A 20,509-nucleotide genomic window follows, 5' to 3' on the forward strand; every position below is an offset into this window, starting at 1 on the left:
TGGCTTATGCCGCGCATGCCCTACGACTGGAATTTAAGTGTCGCGAAGTCTGTTCAGCCTTTTCCAAGTTGGATAGGGAAGCAAAGCGAATGGGTCTGGTGGTAAACGAGGACAAGACGAAGTATCTCCTGTCATCAAACAAACAGTCAGCACATTCGCGCCTTGGCACCCACGTCACTGTTGACAGTTACAATTTCGAGAAAGTAGAGAATTTCGTTTACTTGGGAACCAGCATTAACACCGATAATAATGTCAGCATTGAAATCCAACGTAGAATCACTCTTGCCAACAAGTGCTACTTTGGACTGAGTAGGCAATTCAGGAGTAAAGTCCTCTCTCGACGTACGAAAACCACGCTCTATAAGTCACTCATCATGCCCGTGCTGGTATATGGCGCAGAAGCATGGACAATGACAACATCCGATGAGGCGGCTCTTGGGGTGTTTGAGAGAAAGATTTTGCGGAAGATTTACGGGCCTTTACGCGTTGGCGACGGCGAGTACCGCAGACGATGGAACGATGAGCTGTATGAGCTTTACAACGATATGGACATAGTGCAGCGAATTAAAATACAGCGGCTCCGCTGGCTTGGCCATGTCGTTCGAATGGACACCGACGCTCCAGCTCTGAAAGTATTCAACTCGGAACCCGCTGGTGGTAGCAGAGGAAGAGGGAGGCCCCCACTGCGATGGAAAGATCAGGTGGAGAAGGACTTGGCTTCACTTGGCATTTCCAATTGCCGTCAGTTGGCACAGAGGAGAAGACGAGTTTGCTTTGCTGAACTCGACCAAAATCGCTTAGGCGGTTACAGCGCCAAAGAAGAAGAAGGAGAAGAAATTTTTTATAAAGTAACAAGTAATTTTAAATCAAAAACCAAACCCGAATTCAATTATCATATAAATATTTAAGAGTACCGTTGATTTCTTCACGAGCCAATGATCGGATCTAAACCAAATTATTATGGGTCCACCTCTGAGGTACCACCTTTCCATTAAAAATTATACAAATCGGTTAACGTGGTCTAAAGTTATGCGGTAACATACGTAATAGAAATACTCTGACGAATTGATAACCTCCTCCTTTTTTTGAAGTCGTCTAAAAAAATCAAATTGCTGCGTTTCTTTATACATTCCAGATAATCCCATCTCACAGCCAGAATAAACAGAATGTGTTTGAAATATACGTTATCATATCATCGGGGACGTTCTAAAGAATAAGTAAACAAACGTTCAGAATGAATAAAGATATACAGGCAATGAAAGTATTTACGTTTTCTTTGGCTGAAATGACGATTTTTTGGAGAAAATTTACGATTTTTCAGTAAAAGATTTCGGCAACGCTGTGCACGGATTTAGACAAGATTTTCTCAATTATCAATTGATAGGAGATTGGGTTGCTACCTGTCTAAAATAGTTAGATCCGCAAAGTTCGTTCGATTACAAAAAATTAGCTGTCAAATGAAAGGGATTGGTCTCTAGATAAGCCTAAATGTCTAATTTTTTTCAGCAGGGTTGCCACCTGGTAAGAAAATTCCTATATTCAATGTTATTATGCGAAGATATCAATTCTGAACCGTCACTGTCAAATGAAAAGACCAAGCCTCTGGATGTGCAACAGCGTATTATTTTTTTAGTATTAGTAGGTTAGGTTGAAGTGGCTGCCAGTGACCCCACTAGCACACATAGGCCCTTGGTTGTGGGCCCGTTGTGATACCACGCGGATCGTTAGAATCCTCCTGCTCAAACCATCGTGTGGATTTCGCGAAACCCAGAAGTTACCGTATAATATTCACAATCAGCTACCGGTTACTTCTCATTATTCATTAAAATGGCATTACTTTCCAACACTGAGTTCTCTCACTGAAACTTAAACGGTCACTTTTGTTTTTTGACATTGCTTTCTTCTTCTGTTTCCGGTCTCCCCATTGTTCTTTTTTTCTTTCTGTAATCAAGCACGATTTATAATTTTCTGATTTTCCTGGTTATAACATACTATTAAGAAATAAAGTTTGTAATATTAATTTTACGCGTTCTATTGATCGTAACATTTGGCAACACTTGCGGGGAACCTAACTCCTCGCTAATCCAAAATTCTGATTACAATTGGTTGAAATTGTCGTGCAATTTCCTTACGCCAACCTAACCTTACAATGTACACCACACCGTCAATTACGCAAGCAAAAAAAAAATGGCACTCGAACGCGAAGAAAATGTGGCTAAAGTAATTTCGAATTTTTTAATAAACACACACAAAACTGCCAAGCAAAAGCAAACACATGGATATTTTTGCGCCCGTAAGACTTTACTCAATGACGATATTGTGAGCTTCGCTCGCGCAACGTCCTGCGGTTCGGTCACATTGGCGGCTGGTGCCGCACATCACCCGAACGTCACTCTCCCAAAAATTGAGGTCCCAAAATTTTACGGCAACCTTCAACATTGGCTCCATTTTAAGGACCTATTTGAAACATGCATCATCAAGAAAACTTCGCTGTTTAATGTGCAACGCCTTCATTACCTTAAAGCGTGTTTGAAAGGCGATGCTGAACATTTGGTGCGTAATATCGCTGTAACAGACCACAACTTTAAAATAGCATGGGGGTTATTGACACAGCGTTATGATAGTACTCGTCGTCTTATTAAATGCCACCTACGCGCCGTCGTCAATCTGCCCAAGACAAATTTAGAATCTGCTAGTCAGATACGCAACATTCTGGACGTCGTCAACGGAACTTTTCGTGCACTCACAAAACTCGGCTGACCCACTGATCAATGGGACGACTGGTTTGTATTCCACGTTACAGAGAAACTCGGCGCGAAGACGATTTAAGACTGGGAAATCTCTTCAAGTGCCTCAGAGATAATACCTACTTACGACGATCTGAAAAAGTTCTTACAATGCCGCGTTCAAGGCTTAGAAGCGGCCAACACACCGGAAAAATTTAGCGATTCATCTAAAGGCTACTCTGAGTCCGCAAAAGTCACCAATTCCATTCGCAGTCACCAGTGCGCATGTTGCTCTGAAAAGCACGCGCTTCCCGCCTGCTCAAACTTTCGTAAGCTTCAGCCGATTGGAAAGATAAGTTTGGTTCGCAAACATAACATATGCGAAAATTGCTTGCGAGGTTCACACGCCTTGGGCAACTGCACATCCAAATATACCTGCAAAGAGTGTAATGCAAAACACCATACCCTGCTGCACGAGTTCTTCCTCGACAAAGGGGTGTTTGTGAAACATAACCGTATACAACAAAAAATTTCATTCTCACCAGAAAGGTTGCCTAACGTCCTGCTTGCTACCGCATTAATAGGAGTCCAGTCCACGACTGGTCACTTCCTTAAGCTGCGCGCTTTGCTGGACCACGGATCACAAGCCTCTTTCATCAGTGAATTCGCAGCTCAACAATTGCACCTGCCTCGCACACCTGTCGCCGTGCCCATCACCGGTATAGGTAGCACATCTGTTGGCACATCGAAGGGGTTCGCCGAGTTTACGTTGCGCTCTCTACTAGAGCGTGATTTTCATGTCAAATGCATCGCACTGATTTTACCACGACTAGGACACCTGATACCTGCATCATCGGTCAATCCTGACGTAGTCAACGAGTTTAGCGGTCTCACATTAGCAGATCCAACATTCGCTGAACCTGGCAGAATCGACGTGGTTGTGGGAGCTGACATCTACGGCTCCTTGCTGTACAGTGAACTTAAACAGTCGGCAAACGACGCACCTATCACACAAAACACTCACCTTAGGTGGGTTGTCTATGGGCTAGTATCTTCGAAAATTTCTTCGCATTTGCGTACAAAGCTTTGTACCAACACTGCGGTTGAACTAAACGAATTAAATCAACAAATGTGGACGTTTAATCAGCAAGACGACCTAGTACCTTCGCAACCAATGACAATGGATGAATTGTATTGCGAAGAATTCTTTGAGAGGACCATATACCGGGACGACACTGGGCGTTTCTCAGTACGCTATCCCTTCAAAGCGTCTGCCACCTTTTCCGCGTTGACAGAATCAAAACCTGACGCTTTAAGGCTGTTCCACTACCAACAAAAACGTCTGAAGCGTGACTCAAATATGAACACATTGTATGAACAATTCATGACCGAGTACAATGATCCCGGACACATGCAGCCCGTATTGAAGTCTACACAACCTCACCCATTTTGTTACATACCTCATCATGGAGTTTATAAGGAATCGAGCTCCACTCTAAAGCTGCGTGTAGTATTCAACGCACCACGAAAATATAGCTCTGGTACGTCGTTAAATGACTGTTTGCACACAGGGCCAAAACTACAAAGCGATGTAGCTTCGCTTCTCCTCAAGTGGCGTCTACACCGCGTAGCTTTTATGGCCGATATTGAAAGTGTTTTCGGCAAATCATGGTCAGCGACGAGGATGCCGAAATGCAGTGCATATTTTGTCGGAACACAGAGGGCGAACCACAAATATTTCGCCTGCGCACTTTACGTATGGACTCAATTGTTCACCATACCTTACGATCGAAGTGTTGCTTACTCTCGCAAAGGAAGAAGAAGCAAGGTTTCCGCACGCATCGAAAATATTACGTGAATCATTTTATATGGATGATTGCCTGCATGGTGCTGACAACGTGGCAGAAGCGGTAAGTCTAAGGAATGAGCTACAGGAACTACCGCAGTGCGGGGGTTTTACCTTGCGGAAGTGGAATTCCAATTCTCTAGACTGTTTGCACGAAATCAACTTTGATATTTGCACATCGGCTAGTGCTTGCTGTAACTTAACGCTAGACAAGGAAACCAAGGCCTTAGGCATATTTTGGTCTTGCGCTTTTGACGCCATCGGTTACAAGATAGCGTTAACATCCTACACAGAACCCATCACTAAACGCCAGCAACTATCTGACGTCACCAAAACGTACCACCCACTAGGGCTTTTGGCACCAGTCATTATTGTCGGCAAAATCTTCTTTCAAGAACTGTGGGTCCTCGGTTGCGCGTGCGATGATCCCATTCCAAGTTCGCATCAACAAACGTAGAGAAAGTTTCGCGACGAGCTCCCATATCTCGAATCAATAAAAATCGATCGGTGGGTTTACACATCTTCCAAATCAGTCAATTACCAATTACATGTATTTTCGGATGCATCGAAGTCAGCGTATGTGGCTGTGTGCTACATTCGTGTTGTTAAGCCCGAAGGAAGCATACACGTATCAATTTTGATGGCTAAAACTAAGGTAGCCCCACTAAAAAAGATCACCATACCACGCCTTGAGTTGAATGCTGCGCTATTGGCTGCCAAACTCGCTCTTAAGGTGAGGGATGCGCTTAAAATTGACAACATGAAAATAAATTGTTGGTCAGACTCAAAAACGGCATTGAGTTGGATTCGGTCGGGGTTAGACATAGACAGTATATTGCGAATCGTGTGGTTCAAATTCAGGACAGAACACCGGCACACACGTGGAAATATGTGTCGACAACATGTAATCCGGCGGATGTCGCTACAAGAGGAGTTCTGCCATCCGAAATCGCCAACAAGGAAAAATGATGGTCCGACCCTGCTGGCTCAGTCAACATGAAAGGAACTGGCCAGATCAACCTACCTTGCCTGCTACACCGGTTACCATCGTCATTGCTGCATTGGCTACCACCGACATTGAGCCAAACTCGAGCAGTTACTACCAAAATATTCAAATATCAACAAACTCGTAGCGGTGACAGCATGGTGTCGCAGATTTTTAGCAGCAAAGCTCAACTTACCACATCCCACTGAGACATGGTGCACTGCGTCGGACCGGACGTCTGCTCTAAATTAATGGATCAGGTACGTACAAACTTCGAATTGTTTTAACGAAATCTCTCGTCTTCGTCAAGGTAAACCTGTTTCAATCAAGAGCAAATTGCGAAAACTGAATCCAACCATCGACAAAAACGGAATCCTTCGAGTCAATGGCCGCCTGAAGCATGCCTTCCTATCTGAAGCGGAGCGCTTTCCGATTATTATGCCAAAGGACAGCAAATTGACTACGCTGCTTATTGCTCAAGCGCATGAGTGCATATTACACGGTGGCGTTCAAACTACACTGAATCTTATGCGGCGAACTTTCTGACCTATCGACGGACGATCGTCTACAAAGAAGTATATTAACCGCTGCATCAAATGCTTCCGTCATCGCTGCCAACCCGCACAGCAAATTATGGGTGCTTTTCCAGAAGCGCGATGTACACCGACTAAGCCATTTACACACTGCGGTATAGATTACGGCGGCCCATATAGAGTACGTGCATAAAAAGGCNGCTGCCAACCCGCACAGCAAATTATGGGTGCTTTTCCAGAAGCGCGATGTACACCGTCTAAGCCATTTACACACTGCGGTATAGATTACGGCGGCCCATATAGAGTACGTGCATAAAAAGGCAGAGGCCATCAAGCCCATAAAGCATAGGTAGCGTTATTCGATTGCTTCAGTACTCGGGCTATACACATCGAGCTCGTTAGCGACCTAACGACGAATATGTTTTTGCTAGCACTCCGCCGGTTCTTCGCCACACGGGGTTACTCCTCTGATATCTACAGCGACTGTGCCACTACGTTTGTTAGAGCAAATGCCGTACTGAAAGAAGATGTCGCTCAATACCGGAAGCAGGTAGAGGCGGGCGCGCGTTATAGTGCCGTTCGCGGTGTCACATGGCACTTCATCCCCCCTGGCTCTCCAAATTTCGGAGGCTTATGGGAATGGGGGATGAAAAGCATGAAACATCACCTCAAGCGCGTTATCGGCGAGACGACACTTACATTTGAGGAGTTCTGCACAGTGCTCAAGGTAGTCGAGGCAGTGCTAAACACGCGACCACTCGCAGCTTTTTCTGATGACCCCGACGATGTGACAGCGATAACACCAGCTCACATTTTGTCCGGTGGCCCCCTAATAGCACCTCCCGAGCCAAGCTTATGCGACGTTAAATCTTCAAGCCTCACCCGCTGGAGGCAACTGCAACAAATGCGTCAAAACTTTTGGCAGCGATGGAGCAGCTACTATCTGAGGGAGCTTCAGGCCCGAAATAAGTGGCAGCAGACTCAAGGCAATTTGAGAATTGGTGACCTGGTACTCCTACNAGATAGAGCAGCGACTATCTGAAGGAGCTTCAGGCCCGAAATAAGTGGCAGCAGACTCAAGGCAATTTGAGAATTGGTGACCTGGAACTCCTACGTGACGAACGAGCACCACCTTTTCAATGGCAACTAGGTCGAGTTATTCAAGTACGCGCCGGGAACGATTCTCATGTACGTGTTGCAACAGTGCGTACAAAGTCGACAATTCTTAAACGACCCATATCAAAACTTGTGGCCTTACCAATCGATGAACAGTACCGGCTGCACACGGTGGGCGGATAATCCATTTTCATCGCACTGGACGTGGTGGGCGGAATGTTCACAATCAGCTACCGGTTACTTCTCATTACTCATTAAAATGGCATTACTTTCCAACACTGAGTTCTCTCACTTAAACTTATCTGTCATCTTTGTATTTTGACATTGCTTTCTTCTTCTGTTTCCGGTCTCCCCATTGTTCTTTTTTTCTTTCTGTAATCAAGCACGTTTTATAATTTTCTAATTTTCCTGGTTATAACATACTATTAAGAAATAAAGTTTGTAATATTAATTTTACGCGTTATATTGATCGTAGCAGCTTTTTGTCCCATTTTGGCCATGTCAGCTTCGTGTTGTAGCAAGTGGTGAGGCTAACCCACCTGTCTCTTGCTAACTTAAGATACAGATTTTTTATAATGAGCTTGCAGGTAGCGAGCGGCATGCCTAATCCCTTCCAGGCCTGCGAAAGTGGAGCGGATGTGCATGTTCGTCTGCCTTTTCATTGCCTGGTATAATCCAGTGCCCCGTAACCCATACCAAATGAAGCGCAGATTGCTCAGCCATCTCGTTTAGAGATCTGCGATAGTCCGCTGCGGTTTTTGAGCTACATGTGACCGAGGCGAGCGCTTTGAGTGCGGCCTGACTGTCTGAGTAGATGAAGATATTGTTATAAACGACTTCTCTTGTACGTAGGTGTTCAATCGCTTCCTGTATAGCAGCGACCGCAGCTTAAAAGACGCTGCAGTGGTTGGGTAAGCGAAAACATATTTCCAGCCCCAGCCGGGCTGGAAGACCCTCCCTCCTACCTTGCCGTCTAGCTTAGAGCCATCGGTGTAGAGGTGGAGTGATCCATTGTCATCAGGAGCCTCTCCTGACCACAATTTTCTCTCTGGAATGAAAATCCTATACCTCTTTGTGACGTTAATCCTTGGTGCACAGTAATCCGTGTCTGGTATATTTACGGTATTTAAGATTGCGATGTGGCCTTCCTGACTGTCCCTTCAGCCTGGTAGTTCCCTCCGCCTCAAGGCGGCACACCCCGGTATTTGCTTTCCCACAATTTCAATTGCCAAAATATTGAGCAGCACGCACATAGCCTCCGATGGAGTTGTGCGAAGAGCCCCACAGATGCAGAGCATCGCAATTCTTTGCACCTTTTGGAGTGCTTCAGTTGCAAATTTCCTGTTGAGACTTGGCCACCATAGCAAGACCCCATATAATAGAATCGGCCAAACAACCACCTTGTACAGCTCCCAGCTAAGACCAATCGCCGCCTTAAAGCTGTAGAGGGCTACTGTCGCTTTTTTTTAACATGCTCTTGTATATTTTGCGCCAAGTTCAGCTTTATGACCAGGACTACGCCTAGATATTTTGCGGACTCCCCTAGCTTCAGAATCTTATTGCCCATAGCAGGGAGCTGAAGTGAGGGGATTTGGTGCTTGCTGGTAAAGAGCACCAGGTCATTTTTGTCTCGGTTAACACCCAGAACTTTCTCCTTGGCCCATCTTTCGATTAAAGTTAATCTGTCCTACATAATATCACACAGAGTTTTTCACACAGAGTTTGTGGAAATTTTCCACTCACAACCACCGCAAGGTCGTCAGCATACGCAATGGCCTTGGAGCCTCCCTCCTGCCCCTTCCAGGGTCTGCAATAATTCATTAACCGCCATTACCCATAAAAGGGGGAAGAGGACCCCACCCTGCGGGGTTCCCCTGAAAACGTATCTGCCCAGCGACACCCCCGCCAGTTCCGCCCGCACGACCCTGCTTACTAGCAGCTGTCGTATAAGCAACACCAGCTGTGAGTCGATGTCCAGACCCGTTATGGCTGATGAGATTGCTTCAGTTGTGATGTTGTTGAAAGCACCCTAAATGTCTAGGAATGCTATCAAGGTGTATTCCTTTGTCGCTAAGGGTTTCTCAAAATGCGACACGATTTTGTGGAACGCTATTTCGGTGGACTTTCCCTTCATTTAGGCATGCTGCGAAGCCATAAGTTTGTCTGCAACCTATTCCCTAATAAATGATTCAATCAGTCGCTCCTTTATCTTGAGCTGAAAAGATGATAGACTAATAGGTAGAGAATCTTTGGCGCAAGTATGGGATGCTCTGTCCGCTTGAGGAATCGAAACAACCCTTGACCTTTGCCAGGTTTCCGAAATGTAGTTAACGGTGAGCAGTCCCTTAAAAGTAGCATACAGCCAATTTGAGCTTAACTCAAGAGATTACTGTAGCTGAATCGGTGTAAGACCATCTGGACACGCAGATTTATAAGGCTTGAAGGATACTTTGTCCACATTAGTTTTTCTTTGGTGATAAGGTCTACCGTAACCGGTTAACCTCTATCTCTAATGGGCCCGTTCAGTGGCTGCTCGGTGGCGCCTGGAAAGAGCATGCTCAGAAGATGGTCCAGGTATTCCTCTCCAGTTTCCGTCCATGCTCCGTCGGATCTTAGCAATCATCTCAGGGAAATACGAGGTGAACTAGAGAGAAGCCTGAGCCTAGAACCTTCTGATATGGATTCCATACCACAGCAAAAGTTCCTCGATGAGGAACTCTTGCTCCTCCTTAATAGTTTCTTGTAATCTTTCAAGTTTAACTTATAGATTTCCCATTGCATATCGCCTCCCGAGGATTTTGCGAGATTGAAGGCCCTCGGGCAAATTTTGTCGGCCTCATAAATCTCTGAACTCCACCAAGGGGGTTTCCTTTTTCCTCTCGGTTTCACCATGGGGCAGGCTGATCCTTGGCCTTGCCACACGCCGCAGTAAAGCGATTTTCCAGCCTATCTAGGTCCCTAGAGTTGCCAGGAATTGCTAGTGTGGTTCTAGAGAGTCGCTTATCAAGCTCTTTTCTGTACTTTTGCCAGTCGGCTGTCTTTAGATTTCTTTTGGGAGGTACCTTTGACGGGACCCCATCTAAGTCGAATTGGATATAGTGGTGATCAGAGAAGTAATACTCATAAAGCACCCTCCAGTTCATGATCATAACCTCCGCATCTTCTGCTCTTCGTTATGAAGTTAGGCTCGCTACCCCTATTGCTTATAACTAAGTTAGATTTTAGTAAGGATTCAAAGAGTAACTCTCCCCGTTCATTGATGTCTCCGCTTCCCCATGTGATATGGGGTGCATTCGCATCACCTCCTAAAATAGGCCCCATCCCTGCGCTCCACTAGATGTTCGACCGTAAGGTTGGAACAGGCCAGTCATATGCCAGATGCTTCAAGGCAAGCCTTATTTGAAGTCCGTTCGCCTCCAGACTGATGGTGGTGGTGTCCTCGTCACTGAACTGAGGAAGAAACAATACTTTTAGTTTTGCACTTACAAGGATGCAGGCCCTTGGTTTACCTATGGAAACTCCACTTATCAAAGTGTGCTCTGCCGACTTCAGCCCCCAAATTCTATGCCCTATCACCCAAGGCTCCTCGATGAGGCCAATGTCTGCTGCCCCTTTGGAGAGCTGGAGCAGCAGTGATGCAGTGCAGCCGACGCTGCTTTGCTGTGGTGAAGATTAATCTGGAGGACGCGCACCATCTTGGCCGCACCTTCTCACCGCCTCCACCACTGTTGAGTTCGCCTCGTCGTCGGCTGATATCAGCTCCTCTTCTCTGTATTGCCAGAAGATATAGTCGACTCCCAGAGAGGATGTAGATGAGGCATATCCACCAGCCTGGTCACCCATCGGATTGGCCTGGTTGGATTCCTCGTCCACCTCATCCTCGGAGTTGTCCGCTTCCGGCTCAACTTCGTTGCCTCTTTCTGCTTTCGTGTATACCCTTATCTTTACGGTGTCGAAACCATAATTAATGACGCCTCCAGTCTTATCGAGGAGTGGCAAGGACTCCTTATTTTGCAGAAGGACCGCCTGACGAGTCACCTTTGTGCTATGCTCTTGTCGCACCACCTTCCAATTGTGAGAGGGTAACTCGGGATTAAAGGGCCTTATATTATCAAGCACTCTCTCATGTTCGGTCGCACTAGGAGTAAACCGGTGGCAACCGTATTCAAAAAAATTAAAGCCTTATTGCACAACTAATGGCCAAGCCCTTTCATTTGGCATCCTATGTTTTTAATGCAACAAACAGACTTTATAATTTTTTAGACAAGCGGTAACTCTTTTGCACCTCATTTTTAGTCCAACGAAGGGTAAATATCTTATAATTTTTATAAAGTTGGCAACCCTACTCAAAAAAGAAATACAGTGTTCAAAGAATCTCGACTTTCCTTTATTATATATAGTTTATACTATGTATAGATATAGATATATTTTTTAGTTTTTCATTTAAACACAATTTCGCGATGGAATCTTGTTCTTTATGCAAAACTGAAGATAATGCATTATCTAAGATAAGTGTTCCGCCATTTTTGACCAGAAACACGTTTTTGTCGAAAAATTTAATAACTCGTGAGATTTGCTCATATATAATAAACTTCCTTTCAGGATCGCTGATCTTAAGACGAGTATTTTGGGAAATTCGATGGGACAACTTTTTTCTTTCGGCCTAAATAACGTATACGCACATATGTAAAGTTGAACTTCTGAGATTAAAAATCACACCTCCTCGTACATGAAAAAGTCGAGTGTACGATAATAGAGCTCAATTGTAACAAAATATTTAAAAAAATTGATATTTATAGACAGGTCGGGCTTGTAGAACTAGATCTTTCCAAAGCCATAAGTAACTTTTCGGTCCAATTTCGCCGTATTTCCCACTATTCATGAGTGTGTGAGTATGAATGAGTTAAATAGTTGGTGGCTCTATGTTTAAGATTTCCACTGCGTCCGACGCACAGTGGGAAATTCTCAACTGATTTTGTTCAAAAAAAGGCTGGAAGAATAAATGTTTAACCGAACTGAATAATTTTTTTTTTAAACTTGGAACGGATTCTAGAAAACATTGTCTAGGTCCGAACAAATAAAAAAGGTTTTGATTTTTATCATCAAACGGTAAAAGTCGCAAAATAAAAAAAGAGGGACCATCAAACAAAGAGCAATATGCTTTTTGGTAACCAATTTAAGATTTTGAAGGAGACCAAAACGTTTTTAAGGTATCGGAGTTCGATTCCGATGATAGAATCGTGAAGGTCAAAATGGGACATCCAATATAGCAGATGCAATAAGGCTGCTATCCAAAACTCGTATCCTTTGCATTTTTGTGGACAAAGTGATTATTATTAACTTTAGATGAGACCAAGGCCGGAATTAAACAAAATACACAAAAATTATGTTGGTTTAGTTATTTGGTCGATATTTTGACTTCAGTCTGAAGTCGTCGTCAGGAATGTAAAAAAAAATATACATATACTTTCACATGTAACATAAACACAACTTACTTTTACATCTTCGCCTGGTCGAATAGTGCATAACCAATAGACATAAACATTAAAATATACATAAAATCCCAATTAGCCAAACGACTTCGTAACGCCACTCTAACTGGGAATAGAAAAAAAAATTATTTTTTAACGCTAAAGCTCCGTTTCAACCGTCGAAAGTTAAGACTTTCCATAAGTGCTTGTTATTTCTAAAACTACGCATTATTTTAAGTGAATCGCGGAGAAGATTTTGATCAAAAATATTTACTTGTCAGAACTGTTTTGATATGGAGCTGAAAGCTGAAGGTATGTAGAATATTCCAAGTATTTGATTTTTTTCTTTAAAGTGTCTTAATAGGAGTTTAAATATAATTTTAAATAAGCGGCAGAAAGTATAAAAAAAATTGCCTTTTCCGATTTATCACAGCTTTTAATTACTTTTGCACCAAATTTCACTCATGATATAAGTACCAAAATGTTTGCATAGATCTCTAGTTTCAATATCAAAACCTTCCAACTGCGTTTAGCTGCCTCTGGGTAATGCATAAAGAATATACGACAACCCTCAATTTCAAAAAGGTTTTCAAGGTTTCACTTCTTTTTTTAATTGGCACTATTGACCTTTTTTTTTAATTTTAGGATCGAGTTATAAGTGTTCTTTTGCTCGAATGTTTATATTGGACAAATGGCTCTCCTGTCAAAGCGTCAAAAACCAAGAAGAAAGGAAACGGAAAGTTTTTGAAGCCCTGACACAAGCTATGCCATCAGGCGAAAATGCAAATACTGACAGTTTGAAAAATTGCATTTTCTACCTTTGCCGAAGGTTTTTGAAATATTGGACGCAAGTTAACAGATCAAGATCTAGACTAATCACCAAGTCCTGCGACTGGTTAAATGAAAATGAAAATTGCACTCTTTTTACATTTGCAAACACTGGTAATGAAGATTTGCCCTCTACCATTCCCACAACAGCCGGTTCTACGTACCGGAATGACTCGGGTTTTACCCGACCAAGAGCTGTTGTTTCGGCGATCTAACCCCGTCTAGATCGGCGATACCAACCAATCATTATTCGTCCATGGAGCAATACCTTGCAGCCGGATTGCTCCGNTTTTTTTTTAATTTTAGGATCGAGTTATAAGTGTTCTTTTGCTCGAATGTTTATATTGGACAAATGGCTCTCCTGTCAAAGCGTCAAAAACCAAGAAGAAAGGAAACGGAAAGTTTTTGAAGCCCTGACACAAGCTATGCCATCAGGCGAAAATGCAAATACTGACAGTTTGAAAAATTGCATTTTCTACCTTTGCCGAAGGTTTTTGAAATATTGGACGCAAGTTAACAGATCAAGATCTAGACTAATCACCAAGTCCTGCGACTGGTTAAATGAAAATGAAAATTGCACTCTTTTTACATTTGCAAACACTGGTAATGAAGATTTGCCCTCTACCATTCCCACAACAGCCGGTTCTACGTACCGGAATGACTCGGGTTTTACCCGACCAAGAGCTGTTGTTTCGGCGATCTAACCCCGTCTAGATCGGCGATACCAACCAATCATTATTCGTCCATGGAGCAATACCTTGCAGCCGGATTGCTCCGCATCCTTCTTCTCCGGGCGGGCGTAGAGCCCAACCCCGGACCAGAAATTTACTTCTGCTGTGTTTGCCAGAATCGACTCCACCCGAACTCCACTTCGGTTAGGTGCAACTCCTGCAACGGATGGAGTCACCTAAGAACCTTAGGTCTCACCGGAAGTGGACCACACACTTTGTGGCTCCCTGTTGCTCAAGCCAAATGGCACAATCAGCCGCCACGGCTACCCACTCGCGTAATGCACGGGTGCGACCTAGCACCCGAAGAGCCTGCACGGCCCCCAGAAGCTCCCCTGAGCAACAGCAAACCTCCCAACACACCCCACCCACACAACCTACCGGCCGGTCCCACTCGCGAGCGCGAGCCAACCAGCAGCTACTGGTTGCCCACACCATCTGCTCCGTGTGCCAGAACAGAATATACCGGAATGTGACATCAGTCAAATGCAACACATGCCTTGGCTGGTGCCACTTCCGGCTATGTTCTGGTCTACGCACCACTCGCGAGTGGACTACCAACTACAGCGCCCCTTGCTGTAGTGCACCGCCGGCGCAGACAACAACGCCCATATCGCAGCCACCTACCATCAGGCTGCAACAGCAACTGCGTCAGGCGCAACAGGCCCAAGGTAGGCCCCACACTTCTCTGACCCCCCGTATCGCGACCAGCCTCCCAAGGCACATGAACGTACTCCAACTCAACTGCAACGGACTCCAGAGCAAGATTGAGGAGATAGCAGTCTTCATGGGTCGGCACGGCATATTGATAGCTGCGGTCCAAGAAACGAAGTTGCACAGCAACTCAACTCTGTTGGGTTGCGCCGCCTACAATGTGCTCCGTAAAGATCGCGAGCGAGATAATGGTGGAGGATTAGCGTTCATTCTACACCACACAGTGCAGTATCGGCTAATCGAAGAAGACATCGACCCAAGGGACACTACCCTAGAATGTCAGGGCATAGCTGTCCGGTCAGGCGATGTCGAGCTCGAAATATTTAACGTGTACATACCCCCTGTCACCTGCTGCCCGGCTGGATATCTCCCTGACATAGGTGCGCTACTCAGAGGCGAAAACCGATTGGTAGTAGGTGACTTCAATGCGCACCACGATCTTTGGCACTCAAGCCTGGCCAATGATCGGAGGGGAAACAGTTTGGCTGAGCAGATAGACGATTCGACATTCTGCACCATGAACGACGACGCCCCCACCAGGATTGTGGGCAGCTGCAGCAGCTCGCCAGACCTAACAATTGCTAGCGCTGGTCTGATAAATAGCATATCATGGCGACCTATGCTAACGTTAGCATCAGACCATCTGCCCATAATCATCTCGATCAATAAGCCCACCGACTTTGCTCCCGCGGATCACCGAACCTACACCAACTTTAACAAAGCTGATTGGAACGGCTTCGCGGAAGTTACCGAGAGCAGCTTCGCCGCCCTCCCCACACCCACAGACGTACATGCTGGCGAACGCCAGTTCCGCAAGGTAGTCACAGCCGCAGCAGCTCGCTTCATACCGTCCGGACGCATCGCGGAAGTCCGCCCAAATTTCCCGGCTGAAGCAGCTGTACTAGCAAATGAGCGTGACCACCTACGCCAGGTCGACCCCGGGGACCCTCGCTTGAGGGAACTTAATTTGGAGATTCGGCAACTGGTAAATCAACACAAGCGGACAAAGTGGGAAGAGCACTTGAAGGCCTGTAACTTCACCTCTGGTGTGAGTAAGCTCTGGTCAACCGTGAGGTCCTTGTCCAACCCGACGAAGCGTGATGACAGAGTGGAAATTTCATTCGAAGGTCACGCCTCATCGGACCCGAAGAAATGCGCGAACTATTTCAGTCGGCAATTCACACTGCATCCTTCGGTAGACAAGGCCAAACGTCGAGTGACCAGGAGGCTGCACAAACTGCCCAAAAACAATGCACCACTTGTTTTCACCAGCGGTGAAGTGAAGGGGGCCATCGGGAAGGCGAAAGCCTCCAAAGCCATTGGACCCGACGGAATCTGTATGCTGATGTTGAAACATTTGGGGCCTATGGGAGTAGCATACCTCACGGAGGTCCTCAATTTGTCTATGACCACTCTCATCATTCCTGATGTGTGGAAATCAGGGAGAGTGGTCCCACTGCTGAAACCGGGGAAGCCCGCCAACAGAGGAGACTCTTATCGCCCGATAACGCTCCTTTCCCCGGTCGCGAAGACACTTGAGGCCCTGCTGCTCCCATACTTCACCTGCCACCTAACCCCAGCGAAACATCAGCATGGCTTCCGTAAAGTGCACAGCACAACAACAGCACTTAACGCCATAAACACCCAGATAACCCGCGGCCTAAATCGAAACCGCCCCTGTGAGAGAACTGTCCTAGTAGCGCTGGACTTGTCAAAGGCGTTTGACACCGTCTGCCATTCCACGCTGCTAGAAGACATTGAGGCCTCCTCTCTCCCACAGGGACTGAAGCGATGGTCGGCGAATTATATGAGTGGTCGGCAATCATCAGTAATCTTCAGAGATCAAACCTCGAAACCTAGAAGAATAAAACAAGGGGTTCCACAAGGTGGTGTTCTCTCCCCCTTACTTTTTAACTTCTATATCTCGAAACTCCCCCAGCCACCTGAAGGAGTTTCCCTGATCTCGTACGCTGATGATTGTTCGATTTTGGCGTCCGGGAATGGAATTGATGACCTCTGCTCAAAAGTAAACGACTATCTCTCCAGCCTTTCTCGCTTCTTCACTGCAAGGAGCCTAACCCTCTCCCCAACGAAATCAACGGCGACCCTCTTCACCACCTGGACGAAGGAGGTCAGGCTTGAATTAGGCATTCACGTCGACGGCACACCAATACCGACGGTGAACAACCCGAAAATTTTAGGGGTTACCTTTGATAGCCTGCTCTCTTTCTCCGCGCACACAACCGCAGTTGTCAACAAAGTACAGAGCCGCAACAAGGTCCTCAAGTCGCTCGCCGGCAGCACCTGGGGCAAAGACAAAGAAACGTTGCTGGCAACATACAAGGCAATTGGCCGGCCGGTTCTAAATTATGCTGCGCCAGTTTGGACGCCGGGGACTAGTTGGACGCAGTGGACGAAGCTACAGACTTGTCAGAACGCCGCACTCCGGACAGCGACTGGGTGCCTTCTGATGACGCCTGAGCATCACCTACACAGTGAGGCCCAAGTGCTCCCCGTAAGGGAACACAACAAGATGCTCTGTAAGCAGTTTCTTGTGGGGTGTCACAGAAGTGAACACCCCAACAGACCACTGCTGGAGGAGGAGCCTCCGCCCAGGCACGTCAGGGGGCACCTATTCATGTACAAGGACGCAGTCCAGACCCACACAGACCAACCACTGGACCCAATGACGTACAGACGAGCGATCAACGACATTCATAGGGAGTCTGTCTCCACCTACCTCGACTCCCGGCCTAGGAATGTCGTTATCGGAGCCCAATCACCACCTGTGGAAGAGACGGAGCTTCAGCTACCTAGAGAGACCCGCGTTACCCTGGCTCAGTTACGGTCTGGATATTGTAGCCGCCTAAACAGCTACCTGTCCAGACTCGACCCAAACATCCCAAATGAGTGCCCGGCATGTGGAGACTCCCCCCACGACACCAACCACCTCTGCACATGCCAGCTCAATCCGACTCAACTAACACCCCTCTCCCTTTGGTCCGACCCCATCGAAACAGCTCTTTTCCTGGGCCTACCGTTAGTTGAGCTTGACGATAATGATTAAAAGTTGACCCGAAACAGGCGGGGCTTAGTAGTGCCGCTACAACAACAACATTTGCCCTCTACAAGCAAGCAATTGCATAGAAAACCATTTGCTGACTGCAGTAAGAGATCTAAGCGCCGCAGATTAGCTCAACTATCAAAGGTCGATACTTCTGCCGTCACTGCGATAATTAATGATTCCGCCCTATTAAGCACCTCTTTACAATTCACCGCTGACGAAATGGTATCACTAATTACGGAGGCTAAATTGACAAAATACCAGTACTTGCTCTAAATTTGCAAATGTTTTGCCCTCATATCAGAAAGTGCTAGTAGCAAGGAAACGATGTTATCCATTAGAGGAATGTGTTACAGAATGCACTGCCGAAATTAATTTACAGTCTTTGTTAGACCACACTACTTTTTGAATCCCAAAAGAGCGTGAAAGATGGTGTTGTTGATGCAAATAATGATTTTGTTCTAATTGGTAAGTGGGGTTTTGATGGCAGTACCGGGCACATGGAATATAAACAAAAATTTTCAGATTCAAAAATTGAGGACAGCAGCTTATTTGTAACATCTTATGTTCCCCTTAAATTAATTTATAAATCTAGCATGTCAGATTCAGCTATTACTGTTTGGAAGAATCCCCGGCCATCCTCTACTAGGTTTTGTAGATCAATTCAGTTAAAATTTGCCAAAGAAACAAAAGAACTTTCCGTGCAAGAAGAAGCTTATTTTAAAGATAAAATTAATAAGTTACAACCGACTTCGTTACTTTTCCATAATCGAGAAGTAGTTGTGGAGCATTCTTTGCATCTATCAATGGTTGACGGAAAAATCTGTTCTGCTCTTAGCGATTTATCTACCAATAGATGTTACATTTGTGGAGCAACACCAAATGATATGAACGACATTGGACGATCTATAAGCAAACCAGCAGACATCTCCAAATATGAGTTTGGCTTGTCGCCACTTCATTCGTGGATTCGGTTTTTGAATATTTTATCCACGTTTCTTATAAAATGTATTTAAAAAAATGGCAATGTCGCTCAGACGAAGATAAGGCTCTTGTAGCGCAAAGAAAGAAAACCGTGCAGCAGCAGTTTAGGGATCGTTTAGGCTTGGTTGTGGACAAGCCCCGAAGCGGTGGCAGCGGCACATCCAACGACGGCAATACCGCTCGAAAATTTTTCCGAAACTCTGCTATTTCAGCAGAAATTACTGGAATAGATAAGGCTCTTATTGAAAAGTGTTACCACATCCTGCAGTGCCTCTCGTCGGGTTATAAAATAGATACTAAAAAATTTAAAATTTATGCATTTGAAGTTGCGAAAAACCTAGTTGGGGCATATCCGTGGTATAATTTACCACAATCTGTTCATAAGGTTTTAATCCATGGGTCCGAGGTGATTGATTTCGCAACCTTGCCAATTGGTGAGCTCTCCGAAGAAGCTGCCGAATCATGGAATAAGCTAGTGAGGCAATTTCGACGTTTCAACACTAGAAAAAATTCTCGTGTTTTCACCAATACTGACCTTTTGCACAGATTACTTCTTAATTCTGATCCTTACATACAGACAAAAAACCGCGGATTCATCGCTCACAAAACCTCTATGACCGCCTTCCTTCGAGAGCGGTACCACTGTGCGATGTGAGAAATAAAAAAGCGATTTGAAAACAAATTCGAGTCAATACACTTTTGAATTTCTGAACGTGTTGAAAGTTGGTTTATGCTTCCGTTTTGAATCACAGCGAACTGGGTGTTGGTATAAACAAGGTAAAAGTGATTATTATTAACTTTAGATGAGACTAGAGCTCTCGATTTTGTTCGTACATTTTAAACAGCCCGGGTATATGAGCAGCGAGTACTCGCACACTTGTTCAATGCTCATTCCTCGAAAATTTTCGAGCATGAGCTCGAGCAATTCGAGTTTTTTCGAGTAATTTGAGCAATGTTTTTATACTCGAGCGCACTTGTGCACAAGGGTATATTAATTTTGTTCACATAACGGTTGTTTGTAACAGCCAAAACGAATCGAGATAGATATAGACAAATGTATACATAAATGCTCAGAATGAATACAGAAATCGATTAAGCCATGTCTGTCNGCTTGCAACAATTCTTTACCAAGAAATACGTTTATGGTAAAATTTTGGAAAATGGGCGTGGCACCGCCCACTTATGATCACATATATGTTTATCGGTAACCGTTCTACTAATTTATACCAAACTCGGTATTTTTATTGTGCTTGCCACATAAAAGCAAAACGTTGAAAATTATTGGAATCGGACTAAAATTACGGCCGCTTTTCATATAACGGTAAATTTCAGAAATGCTTGAAATTTCAATACTTCGAAATTTAAGGACGCTAATTTACTTAAAATATATACCCCGGCTTATCATGCAGCGGTAGCTTTCGGAAAGGTGGAAAACATATATTTAATACTTGCGCCGGGTAGTTAATGTTCGGCTCCGCCCGAATTTAGACTTTCTTACTTGTTTTTATTATATT

At 45.0% G+C, this 20,509-nt stretch overlaps 1 protein-coding gene across 4 annotated transcripts in view; it reads left to right on the forward strand.

Moving 5' to 3' along the window:
* onecut (homeobox protein onecut) overlaps positions 1-20,509 on the forward strand; it is a 279,490-nt gene that overhangs the window by 8,773 nt on the left and 250,208 nt on the right. Inside the window, exon 3 of one of the 4 annotated variants that reach the window (XM_017638648.1) lies at positions 11,809-12,997. The exons of the other annotated variants lie outside the window; for them this stretch is intronic. Coding sequence (XP_017494137.1) covers positions 11,809-11,817 — 9 coding nt within the window. The 3' untranslated portion in view covers positions 11,818-12,997. Of the gene's footprint in view, positions 1-11,808; positions 12,998-20,509 lie in introns of those variants that run through there. 4 annotated transcript variants of the gene reach the window in all.

This window comes from Rhagoletis zephyria, unplaced genomic scaffold (genome assembly GCF_001687245.7).
Source record: "Rhagoletis zephyria isolate East Lansing unplaced genomic scaffold, Rhagoletis_zephyria_1.1 Rzeph_scaffold_00145, whole genome shotgun sequence".
Lineage (NCBI taxonomy): Eukaryota > Metazoa > Arthropoda > Insecta > Diptera > Tephritidae > Rhagoletis > Rhagoletis zephyria.